A 16,264-nucleotide genomic window follows, 5' to 3' on the forward strand; every position below is an offset into this window, starting at 1 on the left:
CGGTCTATTACTGTAAATGGAAAAACTGTACCACAGTTGCCAGAATTAAAAAAACAAAAAAACACTGGTACTGTTTTTCCATTTACTGTAATATGTTGTAAAAAAAAAAAAACCAAAAAAAACTTGATTTTACAGTAAAATTATGTTGACAGTTTTTTTTTTAATACGCAAAATCTACGGTTACTGTAAATGGAAAAACGGTAAGTTTTTTTTTTCATGGTAAAAAACTGGCAGCTCAGTTGCCAGAATTTTAAAAAACTCAATGCTACCGTTTTTCCATTTCCAGTAATAAGTTTGTCAAAAACCACTGTAACTTTTACAGTAAGATTCTGGCGAATGAGCTGCCCTCTTCATTACTATTAAAAAAAAAACCCAGTGGTACCGTTTTTCCCATTTACCGTAATATGTTCTTAAAAAACTGTTTATTTTAAAGTAACATTCTGGTGACTGAGTTGAGTTTTTTTACTGTAAAATATAGACGGTCTATTACTGTAAATGGAAAAACTGTACCACAGTTGCCAGAATAAAAAAATAATAAAACACTGGTACCGTTTTTCCATTTACTGTAATATGTTGTAAAAAAACAACAACAAAAACACTTGATTTTACAGTAAAATTCTTTTGACTGTTTTTTTTTTTTTTATACGCAAAATCTACGGTTACTGTAAATGGAAAAACGGTAAGTTTTTTTTTTTTCATGGTAAAAAACTAGTGACATTCTGGTGACTGAGTTGAGTTGTTTTTTTCTGTAAAATATACACAACGGTCTATTACTGTAAATGGAAAAACCGTACCACAGTTGCCAGAATTAAAACAAACAGAGGTACCCTTATTCTATTTACCGTCAAATGTCGATAAAAAACACGTTTCATTTTACAGTAAAATTCTGGTGACCGAGTTGACCTTTGAGGTTTTTTTTACCGCAAAATCTACGGTAAAATGGAAAAAACGGTACCACAGTTGCCAGAATTAAAAAAACAAACAGTGGTACCGTTTTTCCATTTACCGTAGTATGTTGTAAAAAAACAAAAAAAAAACACTGGTCATTTTACAGTAAAATTCTGGTGACTGAGTTGACAATTTTTTTTACCGCAAAATCTACGGTTACTGTAAATGGAAAAACCGTATCAGTTTTTTTTTCCACGGTAAAAAACTGGCAGCTCAGTTGCCAGAATTGAAAAAACAAAAACTCAATGCTACCGTTTTTCCATTTCCAGTAATAAGTTTGTCAAAACCACCGTAACTTTTACAGTAAGATTCTGGCGACTAAGCTGTCAGTTTTATTACTGTACAAAAACAGTGGTACAGTTTTTCCATTTACCGTAATATGTTGTTAAAAAAAACAGTTTATTTTACAGTAACATTCTGGTGGCTAAGCTGACAGTTTTTTTTGTTTTTTTTACTGTAAACAGTGGTATTGTTTTTCCATTTACCATAATGTTATTAAAAAAACAGTCAATTTTACAGTACAATTCTGGGGACTGAGTTGACAGTTTAATGTAAAATGTACAGGGTTTTATTTTTATAATGTGTGTAAAAGTTTGCTAAATATATATTAATCAAATGCATAGGCATATTCATAAATTATTCACTGTTACAGTAGGGCTGCAACTAACGATTATTCTGATAGTCGATTAGTCAACGACTATCTTATCGATTAGTCGGATCATATATGGCTATTTAATAGATTGTATTTTTAATCTTATGATACCTCCGCATTGGTGCCTGTGTGTGTGTGTGTGTGTCTGTGCGCGTGTGTGTGTGTGTGTGTGTGTGTGTGTGCGGGGTTCGCGTTTGTTATTGTGCCTCCCCCCCCCCGGTATTGAAAAAAATTGCTGCTGCTTTAAAAAGTACTTGAATTGATGTAAACAAAGTTTAGCTGGCTGACTTTGGCTAAAATGATAGTGAAAGTTATTTTTCACACAACTCTCACCGAGGTTGAGGTCACATCCTCCCTCCAAACGTCATCATGTCTCCGCTTTAAATGCAGGCGTGTCATAGATGCACTGCCATGGAAACAAGGTCCGCTTTGCAGAATGAGCAAGGTAGTCCTGTTTTTAACAAGAATAAGAGGAAATATCCTCACTTTACATGTTTACATGCGAGTGGCGGCACGGACCCGCCTGCGCCCAGAAAGACACGAGTGATGACGTCACGACTATTGTGGACAAATTGATTATTGTCGGCGACAAACTTTATTGTGGACAATGTCAACTAAGCGTAGTTATTTGCGACGTGGCCCTCAATGAAAAGGACTTTGACACCCATGCCCGGGTCTAAATCCGATGCATAAAAACTGACTCGGACTCTGCCGGCAGAATATGAACGCCAGTGCGCGTCACTCACCAAGTCCTCCACGCGAGTCCAGTTGGACGTGAGAAATGTGCGCTCCTCACCTGCCTTTTTGGCGTGAAACTTGATGTTGTGTGGCATCCGCCGCATGGCTCCTCTCATCTCCTGTTTGAGAGCCAGCATGTAGTCCTCCACCTCCCCCGCCTTCAGTGGCACAGGCTTGAAGTCCGGCACCTGCGAGGGGCGGGGAGGAAGGACGAGGTCAGACTTGTTTTCTTAACAGTAAATGTAGTGTCTATTAGGGTTGTACGGTATACCGCTAGTAGTATAGTACCGCTATACTAATTAATTATATTCGGTACTATACTGCCTCTAAAAAGTACCCCCCCCCTTTTTTTTCTTTAATGGGCATGTCGTCACGTCGTGTCATTGCTGCTTTACGAGCAGAGGAGCTTGTTCGGCAGCGCACAATCACAGAGTACTTTCAAGCAGACACGTGTAGACAGAAAAGCGAGAAGGGACGCATTTTGGCTTAAAAACTGACGATAAAGGTGAAGTTATAACACTGAAACGCCTTCAGGAAAAGGTGCTTTAAGACCTGGCTAAATAACTTAGCAGTCAGCAGTGTTTTAGCTACTTCTAAATCACTAATCAGTGTCTCCTTGTATCGGATTGATACCCAAATTTGTGGTATCATCCAAAACTAATGTAAAGTATCCAAAAGTAAACGGAAGAATAAGTGATGATTACATTTCAACAGAAGTGTAGATAGAACATGTTTACCTCTAAAGCAGGGGTGTCAAACTCAAATACAGAGTGGGCCAAAATTTAAAAGTGAACAAAGCCGCGGGCCAAGGTTGAACAAATTAACCTTTTAGTAGGGACCCAAACAAGTTTTGCATTGAATATTGAACAAGCAATAATAATATATTATATAATTATATAACTTTATAATGACATGCAAAATAGAGTTTCAAATAATAATAATAAAATATCAATGGCATATCAAATACAATTTAAATACACATTTAATGCCTCTTTTCTATTTGCAGCCTTCTGAGGTAAATATCAACATTAACTTTTTCCACAGGCTAATAATAAATTTGAAAATAAAATAATGAATGAATCAAACATTCAAGCCTTGAAGTAGCAAAAGAAAGTGCATGAATAAAACTTTAATTATTGCTCAGTTTGCTACACTGATTTGCTTTAACACTGAATATGGAACAAGCAACACTTATATAAAACTTAATAGTGCAAAATCAGCTTTAAAAAAACAAACGAAAAAACATCAATGGTATATTAAATAAAATTTAAATAAAAAATTGAATGCCTCTTTTTATTTGCAACCTTCTGAGGTAAATATCAACATTAACTTTTTCCACAAGCTAATAAATTTTAAAATAAAATAATGAATAAACTAACCATTCAGGCCTTTTTACTGCTCAGTTTGCAACACACTGATCTAATCTGATGTGCCCAAGCCAGATACCTGCCATCTTTTCTGGGATGCTAGTTCATTAATGTCGGGGCGTAGGTGGGCGGGGTTTGGTGGTAGCAGGGGTGTATATTGTAGCGTCCCGGAAGAGTTAGTGCTGCAAGGGGTTCTGGGTATTTGTTCTGTTGTGTTTATGTTGTGTTACGGTGCGGATGTTCTCCCGAAATGTGTTTGTCATTCTTGTTTGGTGTGGGTTCACAGTGTGGCGCATATTTGTAACAGTGTTAAACTTGTTTACACGGCCACCCTCAGTGTGACCTGTATGGCTCTTGATCAAAATGCCTTGCATTCACTTATGTGTGTGTAGAAGCCGCATATATCATGTGACAGGGGCCGGCATGCTGTTTGAATGGAGGAAAAGCAGACGTGACGACAAGTTGTAGAGGACGCTAAAGGCAGTGCAAAAGGTACTGCCTAAATATTGTTGTCCGGGTGGAAATTGGGAGAAATTCAGGAGAATGGTTGCCCCGGGAGACTTTCGAGAGGGGCACTGAAAATCGGGAGGGTTGGCAAGTATGAGTATTAGCGGTGAATGCGGTGTTACAGCGGCACCGCCGCTGTATAATACCGGTGGGCCAGCTCTAATGTTAATTTGATATTGCCTCAAGGGCCAAATGAAATTACACGGCGGGCCAAATTTGGCCCGCGGGCCAGAGTTTGACACCCATGCTCTAAAGGCTTAGTGGCCACATGCGTGGACAGCACCTTTTAGCTCTTATTTCCAAAAGTGTGTACACTACTGAATTGGGGTCTTATGGCCGCTTATGTGGACACTTATACTGTCATCTGGTGGTGTCAGAAGAGTATAACATACAATGGAATTTGGGGGGGGGGGGGGGGGAGTGTAAAAATAAGACTTAGCATGAAGTACACATTTGTGTACTTATGGACTAAGTACATCATATAAAAAGATGATTCTTAGTTTTTATTCTAATTAGGGTCCAATAAGCCCAAATAGCAAAGAGAAATGAAAAAAAAGCATGTAAACAAACAGCTTGGGCCTTAAGAGGTTAAGAGAAAGTAAGCAGATATTAACAGTAAATGAACAAGTGGATTAATAATTAATTTTCTACTGTTTGTCCTTCACAATGTTGACAAAATAATAGAATGATAAATGACACAATATGTTACTGCATATGTCAGCAGACTAATTAGGAGTCTTTGTTTGTTTACTTACTACTAAAAGACAAGATGTCTAGTATGTTCAGTATTTCCCACACATTCATTTATTTGTGGCGGCCCGCCACGAAAGAATTACGTCCGCCACAAATGGATTTTTCGGCTTTTGACTCGCTCGACCGCTCATAAAAGCAATGGGACTGTCTGTGAATGTTGCTTGTAGTTACACCTCCGGTGCAGTAGGTGGCGGTAGCCTACTATGCATTGTAACTCCGCCAATAGCACTTAATTCACCTGGTCGGCCAGAAGAAGAAGAAGAAGAAGAGGGACGGACGGGATCAAAATACTCGCCGGCTACTTTTCATAATGATGGCGCTTCCTACGTTTCGACCTCAAATGTCCAAAAGCTGCTGAAAGCCTTGATCCAGGATGCCATGGGGAAAAAAACTTAAATGGTGCCTTTTGGCGATAGTTAGCAGCTTGGTGGCTCATAGCCGGCTAGCTAACGCTTGCTAGCGTGGTAGCATTGCTTCATTTTTACAGGTGTTATAGGTAGATAGGTTATAGCTGCATCGCTCGCGGCTCGTCATATATTTAACGTTAATCCGCGATTTCACCGACGAGCTAACGTGTCCAGGTTATAGCCCTGTTGTCAAACACACATGGACTGAAGCTAAATTGTTCACTGTCCACTGCAGCATGTGACTGCAATGAAAAGAATAAAATCTGAGCCAACAAGCTGTTAAAATGTTGTCCAGGTTAATGTTTTGGCCATTAAAGGCCCTTCATTTCAAGATTTCAACTGTGATCGGGCTTTAAACAGGTGGCTGACCTGTTCAGATGAGTGTAACTGCTACTGGTCAAATAATGTGAAATAGCATTTAATTTTACATGTATGCAATGCCATTTAAATGTAATTATAGATAATAATAATAATAATAATTACTGTGTAGTGTTGTAAATAGTCAACGGGAAGAATTCTAGTAAGATATAAGCCATGAGCACTACACAGCCAGAAAAAAAGGACAAGTAAAAATATTGGGGCAAGTAGATTTGAGAAGTCAGGAAAGTAGAAAAAAACCTTAACGTTGAACCCTGCATGTGTTGAGCTGCTGCCGCTTAAGGTTAGACGGCACTGTACATAGAGCGGTTCTGCTCGTTAGTAATAAATTCTAATGTTGGATGTTCACTCCTTCACACAGATGAGTATAGAAAAATATTTTCAACGGCCGAAAAGGGCTCGACTTGGAGAGGAGGTAGGCCTACAGTCCGGACCACAGGTGCGACCTGTTCAGCAGCAGCAGGAGGAGGAGGAGGAGGTTGACTGACTGTGGCAGGACACCTCTGCCTCTGTTTCACTTCATGTTGCTGGTAAATATGGTTGTTGTAGTAGGCTAAAGTTAAATTATTTAGTATTCACTAATTAAAGGGGCAGAGCTTTAAGAGACATTTTAGCTTTTATATTTTATAAGATATATTTTTTGTAAGAACCACAATTAATATATTTCAGTGAATCACTAATTGTTCAAATCTGTATATAAATATGTACATAAAATGTTGTAATTATATTCCAACTCCGCGTTCTTCTTGGTCATCGGCGCCGCCGCCGCCGCCGCCACCCCCTGCCCCCCGACCACACCACCACAAATAGATGCCTGTCCTGTGGGAAACACTGATATTCACTATTTTATTTAAGGACAACCTTGCAATAAGAAACATATGTTTAATGTACCCTAAGATATTTTGTTAAAATAAAGCCAATAATGCCATTTGTAGTGGTGCCCTTTAGTTAGAAAAGTATCGAAACACATGTTGGTACCTGTACCAAAATATTGGTATTGGGACAAATGTACATGATTATTTATTATTACCGTATTTTTCGGACTATAAGTCGCAGTTTTTTTTTTCATAGTTTGGCCGGGGGTGCGACTTATACTCAGGAGCGACTTATGTGTGAAATTATTAACACATTAGCGTAAAATATCAAATCATATTATTTAGCTCATTCACGTAAGAGACTAGACGTATAAGATTTCATGGGATTTAGCGATTAGGAGTGACAGATTGTTTGGTAAACGTATAGCATGTTCTATATGTTATAGTTATTTGAATGACTCTTACCATAATATGTTACGTTAACATACCAGGCACGTTCTCAGTTGGTTATTTATGCCTCATATAACGTACACTTATTCAGCCTGTTGTTCACTATTCTTTATTTATTTTAAATTACCTTTCAAATGTCTATTCTTGGTGTTGGCTTTTATCAAATACATTTCCCCAAAAAATGCAACTTATACGTTTTTTTTCCTTCTTTATTATGCATTTTCGGCCGGTGTGACTTATACTCCGGAGCGACTTATACTCCGAAAAATATGGTAGTTGTTATTAAGGCATAATTTTCTTGGAAATCATAAGTCAAGGTGCAGATACTTTTGTTAGGAGTGTCCCGATCCAATATTGATGTCGGCCATCTGTCCGACACCAGCAAAATCACAAGTATTGGATCTTACATAAAAAATGTACTCCAATACAAGCAGTCCAACATTACGTTTACATGTGGTACAGCCAGTTAACGTCTAAAACGATGGATGGTTAGTCTTTTCTTCCATTTTAGTCAAGTCTTTTACAAAAAGGTAAACATGCCAGGCTAAATGCTACTACTAGGAGCTAGCAGCTACACAACAGCTAAGCACACAAGCTAGTCAAACATAGTAAGACTTAGACTAACTTTATTGATCCACAAGGCAAATTGTTCCACACAGTAGCTCAGTTACAAAGGATGGAAAGGATAATGCAGGTATAAAGTAGACTAAACATGTACCATAGTAGCAATATAAAATATAACATATGTAATATCTACAGCAGGGGTCTCAAACGCAATTTACCTGGGGGGCCACTGGATGCAGAAACTGGTTGAGGCTGGGCCGCAAGAAAAGATTTCTTAAAAAAAGTCTAACATGCACTTTTTAATGAATTCACTTTCTTTGAATGGCTATCCCGCCCTAGCAACATACTTGCCAACCCTCCCGATTTTTTCGTGAGACTCACGAATTTCAGTGCCCCTCCCGACAATTTCCCGGGGCAACCATTTTCCCAATTTTCACCCAAACAACAATATTAAGGGCGTGCCGTGAAAGCACTGCCTTTAACGTCCTCTACAACCTGTCATCGCATCCGCTTTTTCACCATACAGACAGCGTGCCGGCCCAATCACATGTTGTATGAGGCTTCTGCAGACACATGTAAGTGACTGCAAGACATACTTGATCAACAGCCATACAGGTCACACTGAGGGTGGCCGAATAAACAAGTTTAACACTGTTACAAATATGCGCCACACTGTGAACCCACACCAAACAAGAATGACAAACACATTTCGGGAGAACATCTGCACCGTAAAGACAACATAAACACAACAGAACAAATACCCAGAACACCTTGCAGCCCTAACTCTTCCGGGCTGCAATATACACCCCCGCTACCACCAAACCCCGCCCACCTGTGACTGGGCTGGCACGCTGTTTGTACAGGTTGTAGAGGGCGCTAAAGGCAGTGCCATCACGGCACGCCCTTAATATTGTTGTTTGGGTGAAAATCGGCAGACATTCGAGAGAATAGTTGCCCTGAAATTCGGGAGTCTCCCGGAAAAATCGGGAGGGTTGGCAAGTATGACGCTGTCAAGCGCCATTCATATAAAACTCACGGGCCGCACTAACATTACATTTTCATATTAAATGTGCGGGCCGCAAAATAACGTCTCGCGGGCCAATTCTGAGACCCCTGATCTACAGTATATAATATATACTTATTATATTATTAATACAATACATCAATCTCAGTTACCATGTACAAACCCCGTTTCCATACGAGTTGGGAAATTGTGTTAGATGTAAATATAAACGGAATACAATGATTTGCAAATCATTTTCAACCCATATTCAGTTGAATATGCTCAAAGACAACATATTTGATGTTCAAACTGATAAAGGTTTTTTGTTTTGCAAATAATCATCAACTTTAGAATTTGATGCCAGCAACACGTGACAAAGAAGTTGGGAAAGGTGGCAATAAATACTAATAAAGTTGAGGAATGCTCATCAAACACTTATTTGGAACATCCCACAGGTGAACAGGTGGGTGCCATGATTGGGTATAAAAGTAGATTCCATGAAATGCTCAGTCATTCACAAACAAGGATGGGGCGAGGGTCACCACTTTGTCAACAAATGCGTGAGCAAATTGTTGAACAGTTCAAGAAAAACCTTTCTCAACCAGCTATTGCAAGGAATTTAGGGATTTCACCATCTACGGTCCGTAATATCATCAAAGGGTTCAGAGAATCTGGAGAAATCACTGCACGTAAGCAGCTAAGCCCGTGACCTTCGATCCCTCAGGCTGTACTGCATCAACAAGCAACATCAGTGTGTAAAGGATATCACCACATGGGCTCAGGAACACTTCAGAAACCCACTGTCCGTAACTACAGTTGGTCGCTACATCTGTAAGTGCAAGTTAAAACTCCTATGCAAGGCGGAAACCGTTTATCAACAACACCCAGAAACGCCGTCGGCTTCGCTGGGCCTGAGCTCATCTAAGATGGACTGATACAAAGTGGAAAAGTGTTCTGTGGTCTGACGAGTCCACATTTCAAATTGTTTTTGGAAACTGTGGACGTTGTGTCCTCCGGACCAAAGAGGAAAAGAACCATCCGGATTGTTATAGGCGCAAAGTTGAAAAGCCAGCATCTGTGATGGTATGGGGGTGTATTAGTACCCAAGACATGGGTAACTTACACATCTGTGAAGGCGCCATTAATGCTGAAAGGTACATACAGGTTTTGGAGCAACATATGTTGCCATCCAAGCAACGTTACCATGGACGCCCCTGCTTATTTCAGCAAGACAATGCCAAGCCACGTGTTACATCAACGTGGCTTCATAGTAAAAGAGTGCGGGTACTAGACTGGCCTGCCTGTAGTCCAGACCTGTCTCCCATTGAAAATGTGTGGCGCATTATGAAGCCTAAAATAGCACAACGGAGACCCCCGGACTGTTGAACAACTTAAGCTGTACATCAAGCAAGAATGGGAAAGAATTCCACCCGAGAAGCTTAAAAAATGTGTCTCCTCAGTTCCCAAACGTTTACTGAGTGTTGTTAAAAGGAAAGGCCATGTAACACAGTGGTGAACATGCCCTTTCCCAACTACTTTGGCACGTGTTGCAGCCATGAAATTCTAAGTTAATTATTATTTGCAAAAAAAAAATAAAGTTTATGAGTTTGAACATCAAATATCTTGTGTTTGTAGTGCATTCAATTGAATATGGATTGAAAAGGATTTGCAAATCATTGTATTCCATTTATATTTACATCTAACACAATTTCACAACTCATATAGAAACGGGGTTTGTAATATATTACTAAGTAAGTACTAGGAATGGTGCTGATATAGGTATTGGCCAACAACTGTATCGTATTGGAAGTTGTATCGAGACACCTCTAAGTTAAGTATTTATTTTTTGATAAAACATGTTTGGAATATCTTGTTGCATGATCAGATCACTATAAAGTTTATATCAAAATTTTTCTGGCAAAATTGAAAGCATACATTTTGCAATATAGAAGAAGTACTTTAGTTCTATGCTTTCAAGGGCCACTTGCAATGATGTGGCCCTTGAGTTTGACACCTGTGGATTACGTAAAGCAAGAAAATACTGTATCGATGCGGCTGTTCTCAAGGCCCTTTTTTGAAATCTTTCAAATGTATCTTTGAATCGTTACTTTAGTTGCAATTAGTCGACCGCAACAAAAACTATTAGAGTTTGATGGTTGCTTGATTGATTGATTGAAACTTGTATTAGTAGATTGCACAGTGAAGTACATATTCCGTACAATTGACCACTAAATGGTAACACCCCATTACGTTTTTCAACTTGTTTAATCGGGGTCCACGTTAATCAATTTATGGCTTCCTTGACTCATCACTCAGGGTTTGACTCAGAATCGATTCAAACAGATTCTCGCAATATATCTGGTGTGAAAATTAGGGCTGGTCGATGAAACGATATACATTTATATCGCTATCGATAAAAAATGTGTTAGATAAAACGTTCGATCATTTTGTCGGAAGAAATCGTAAGTATGGAAGCAAGGTTGGTTGCATGAACAAAGGCACTCGCTCTCTGGTAACCGAGCAACGCACGACGTGATCACTGATCAGTGGGAGGAACACGCCAACAGCCAATCAGGTAATAGTATCAACTATCATGTTTGGTTGTGCCTTCTTGTTTAGTCACCGATGAATCTTTGCATGGAGTAAGAAAATCCAATTAAAATGAGTTACCGGTAAATTGTGGGAAAAAAGGAAAGGTCACTTGGACAGTATAGCAGATTTTGGGATTTTTTTTTAAAGGGACCGTAGTCAGACCAATGTGGTCTGTAAATGATGCAAGTTTCTCGTCCCCAACAAGACCGCTAATACCACACCTCTTTGGCTGTGCTCACCCTTTACCATGAATTGATTAACGTGGACCCCGACTTAAACAAGTTGAAAAACTTATTGGGGTGTTACCATTTAGTGGTCAATTGTACGGAATATGTACTGTACAATCTACTATTACAAGTCTCAATCAATCAATCAAAAAGCTGTAACTTCTTCAGGTTTCTCCATGCTTACTTTTTCACACTTTGCACTATTTTCTGAGACTTTTAATAGTTTTCAGACACGTACAATTGACAGCAGTTGTCAAAAATACAAATGTAAAGTCAAATTAAAAAATAGATACAATAAGAATAATAATAATAACAACTATAATAAAAAGAAACCAAAGACAGATAGTCACATACTGTAAAACCACACACCGCAGCCTTCCTGAATGGCCTTAGAGAGATATAGTAACCAACAAGCACACAAAAGGCTCATCAACCACCCACATTTCAATTGTGCTTCAATCAGGGTTAACATGGATCAGTTTCTCCTACATATCCCAGAAAGGCACCACGCAGTTCTTAAATTATTAAGCATTTCTTACATATTTCTTATTTTTGCATCTTCATTTTAAGAGCTTATTGTTACGTGTTCAATGTGATTTTACTATTTTGTTGACATTGAGTGTTTTTCATGCTCGTGTTGACATTTCCTTTCTGCCTTGCTCTATGAGGGGATTTATAATTGAGGAAGGAAACACTTGAAATAAAAACCTTTACATTAAATATAAATTCAATTCTGGAAAATGAATCGATTTACAAACCCCGTTTCCATATGAGTTGGGAAATTGTGTTAGATGTAAATATAAACGGAATACAATGATTTGCAAATCATTTTCAACCCATATTCAGTTGAATATGCTCAAAGACAACATATTTGATGTTCAAACTGATAAAGGTTTTTTGTTTTGCAAATAATCATCAACTTTAGAATTTGATGCCAGCAACACGTGACAAAGAAGTTGGGAAAGGTGGCAATAAATACTAATAAAGTTGAGGAATGCTCATCAAACACTTATTTGGAACATCCCACAGGTGAACAGGCAAATTGGGAACAGGTGGGTGCCATGATTGGGAATAAAAGTAGATTCCATGAAATGCTCAGTCATTCACAAACAAGGATGGGGCGAGGGTCACCACTTTGTCAACAAATGCGTGAGCAAATTGTTGAACAGTTTAAGAGAAACCTTTCTCAACCAGCTATTGCAAGGAATTTAGGGATTTCACCATCTACGGTCCGTAATATCATCAAAAGGTTCAGAGAATCTGTAGAAATCACTGCACGTAAGCAGCTAAGCCCGTGACCTTCGATCCCTCAGGCTGTACTACATCAACAAGCGACATCAGTGTGTAAAGGATATCACCACATGGGCTCAGGAACACTTCAGAAACCCACTGTCAGTAACTACAGTTGGTCGCTACATCTGTAAGTGCAAGTTAAAACTCTCCTATGCAAGGCGAAAACCGTTTATCAACAACACCCAGAAACGCCGTCGGCTTCGCTGGGCCTGAGCTCATCTAAGATGGACTGATACAAAGTGGAAAAGTGTTCTGTGGTCTGACGAGTCCACATTTCAAATTGTTTTTGGAAACTGTGGACGTCGTGTCCTCCGGACCAAAGAAGAAAAGAACCATCCGGATTGTTATAGGCGCAAAGTTGAAAAGCCAGCATCTGTGATGGTATGGGGGTGTATTAGTGCCCAAGACATGGGTAACTTACACATCTGTGAAGGCACCATTAACGCTGAAAGGTACATACAGGTTTTGGAGCAACATATGTTGCCATCCAAGCAACGTTACCATGGACGCCCCTGCTTATTTCAGCAAGACAATGCCAAGTCACGTATTATTACATCAACGTGGCTTCATAGTAAAAGAGTGCGGGTACTAGACTGACCTGCCTGTAGTCCAGACCTGTCTCCCATTGAAAATGTGTGGCGCATTATGAAGCCTAAAATACCACAACGGAGACCCCCAGACTGTTGAACAACTTAAGCTGTACATCAAGCAAGAATGGGAAAGAATTCCACCTGAGAAGCTTAAAAAAAATGTGTCTCCTCAGTTCCCAAACGTTTACTGAGTGTTGTTAAAAGGAAAGGCCATGTAACACAATGGTGAACATGCCCTTTCCCAACTACTTTGGCACGTGTTGCAGCCATGAAATTCAAAGTTAATTATTATTTGTAGAGCATTCAATTGAATATGGGTTGAAAAGGATTTGCAAATCATTGTATTCTGTTAATATTTACATCTAACACAATTTCCCAACTCATATGGAAACGGGGTTTGTAGATTCACTTGCTAACAAAATAAAGGTGTTCTATTGTTTTGTTTCTTTTACAATATTTCTTATTGTATTTTTTTTTTTTTTTACAATTGTGTAACCTGCAACTCACCTTTGTCACTAAATTCAAGACTAAATAAAGTTGTGTTTTACTCTTTCACAGTTGTTTTTTGGAGTGTAAAATAATTTAATCAAATTTTGTTTTTTTTACGTCAAGGCAAAATTACAATTTAGAATTCAAAACCACTTTTTCCTTAAAAAAAAGTTGCACAAAAACTAATGCGTGACATCCAATAAGACCTTAATACCGTATTTTTCCAGACTATAAGCCGCTACTTTTTTGCCCCAAGCTTTGAACCTTGCAATTTAAAAAACTGTGCCACTAATTTAAGGATTTTCCTTCGCTGATGGCCATAATGTTTTGCATTTAACAAATAGTCTTCCTAGACTGACACTGAAAAGGTGTGTTATTGTTTGCGCTATGGCGCCATCTTTTGGACAAGTTCGCTCACTGCAGGTGCTGCAGGTTGAAAATGTACTTCCTGTTTCATCCTTTGAACCGGAAGTGCAACCATCGATAGCGTTTCTCCTCGAGAGGATTCTTCATTCGTCACTCCAAGCAACGTTTGTAAGATTTACAATATAACTACAACAATTCTTACTTACTAAACCATGTGTGATGTCTGTAGGAGTGTTTTCATGCATATTTGTACATGTAATCAAGCTAGTGTCCTTAGCATTAGCTAATATGCTAACACATTTATGAGTGTCTGTCAGTATTATTGACTTATAATGGCATTCTTTTTGTATTATTTCAGTTTTACAAATTTCTCAGTAAATTCACCAAAACGTCACCGTGGAGTTATTGAGTCTGTTTAGCTGATTGGAGAGCTAGCTTCCACAGCTAGTGGGTCCAGGACCATGACTTCTGTTTTGTTTGATCAGCCGTTTTACTGCCGTGTGACAGGCGCCGTTTGGAAACAATTAAAAAAGGTATGTAAATAAAAAACTACAAAATATTTTGTACTGTGCGGCTAATATATGTAAAAATATATTTTTTTCCCAAAAATGTGTGGGTGTGGCCTAAATACTATAGTCTACAAAACACTGTACTTTATCTACCCTAACAATTAAGAGGTTTTTTTAGCTAACATCATAGCAAGTGGTTAACTTCTTTTTACACTTGTATGGGGACAGTTTGACCGTGGACCATATTTAGTTAGCAATGTTAATTCATATTTTGATCACAAATAGTCACTTAAAATGCGATGTAACTGTGTCTTACTGGAAAGAGTGGACTGGGCCCCACCCTGGCTTCCGGCATGCTGCCCCTGCCGATGCCCAGGGCGTCAATGTTAAAGGTGAAGGCTGCCACTCCGCGTCCTTTACCTGCCATGGCTGCTGCTAACCTCCTCTGTACCTGCAAAACACACACACAAACTGCATGACGTCACTCTTGTCACACATGTTCATATATTGCAACACACAGTAGTGTAGACAGTACAGTATACATTGAGAGTACATGTTCATACTCACTAATGGGAACGTTACCTACTAATACCAGTTATTCCACCTGTTTGGAAACGTGTCAAATCATCACAACCGCAGTTAAAGCGCAATAAAAGCGCAGACATTCGCTAGCAGCACCGGCAGCGTGGACATATTTGAGTAGTCAGCAGCATGCCGACACCGATTTAACTCCCTCCCTCTTTATGTGACGCCACGAAAGGCGTGGTTTATTTTCAGCCAATAGCCGCCGTATTTGTGCGGGTTCGTCTTCCGCACGTTCGCCCAATAGTAGCGCTCGCCACCGACAAGGGCGTGTCCAGTTATTGCGTTTATATTATTAGTTTATTTCTTCTTCGGTCAGTGGTCAACAAAATAAACAAACTGTTGTACATTCATAAATTGAAAATGTTGCAGAAGTTGAACACTTATTGCGCCTAACCCTATAAACAATGTCAAATCCAAGGTATATGACGGGACAAATGGGGGCTTTGTTTTAAAGATGTGCTATTTGGATTTACACTGTATGAAAACATTTTTGAAAAGGAATTTTACCTTTGCAACCTCATTATACTATTGGCTAAGTTTTATATTGATAAATGTAAGTTTCTCAATACCTAACCTGTTTTTTGTGCCTTTAAAAAAGATTTAGAACCCTACATTAAAACACTCTCTGCCTCTAACAACCAAAAAGCTGTGAAAACGATGATGCTGTGTTCCAAATGTAAGTTATTTACTGAAATTGAGTGAGCCTATGGCTTTGCACTTTGTTTATTATATATATGTATATATATATATATATATATATATATATATATATATATATATATATATATATATATATATATATATATATATATATATATATATATATATAAACTGTATATATATATATATATATATATATATATATATATATATATATATATATATATATATATATATATATTAGAGATGTCCTGATAAATGCATTAAAATGTAATATCGGGATATTATCGGTGTCGGTTTTTTATTATCAGTATCGTTTTTGTTTTTTTTAAGTTTTTTATTTTTATTAAATCAACATAAAAAACACAAGA

General features: G+C 38.4%; 1 protein-coding gene across 2 annotated transcripts in view; it reads right to left on the reverse strand.

Annotated features, from left to right (window-relative positions):
* Positions 1-15,372, reverse strand: part of polr3g (polymerase (RNA) III (DNA directed) polypeptide G) — a 25,269-nt gene extending 9,897 nt beyond the window's left edge. The window contains exons 1-3 of one of the 2 annotated variants that reach the window (XM_061980537.1): positions 15,216-15,372; positions 14,965-15,099; positions 2,397-2,526 (exon numbers count right to left, since the gene is read on the reverse strand). In XM_061980537.1, coding sequence (XP_061836521.1) covers positions 2,397-2,526; positions 14,965-15,075 — 241 coding nt within the window. In that variant the 5' untranslated portion in view covers positions 15,076-15,099; positions 15,216-15,372. The remainder of the gene's footprint in view (positions 1-2,396; positions 2,527-14,964; positions 15,100-15,215) is intronic. The other variant, XM_061980538.1, reaches the window with a different exon arrangement.
* Between the last annotated feature and the right edge of the window lie 892 nt (positions 15,373-16,264).

This window comes from Nerophis lumbriciformis, linkage group LG20, assembly GCF_033978685.3.
Source record: "Nerophis lumbriciformis linkage group LG20, RoL_Nlum_v2.1, whole genome shotgun sequence".
Classification (NCBI taxonomy): Eukaryota; Metazoa; Chordata; class Actinopteri; order Syngnathiformes; family Syngnathidae; genus Nerophis; species Nerophis lumbriciformis.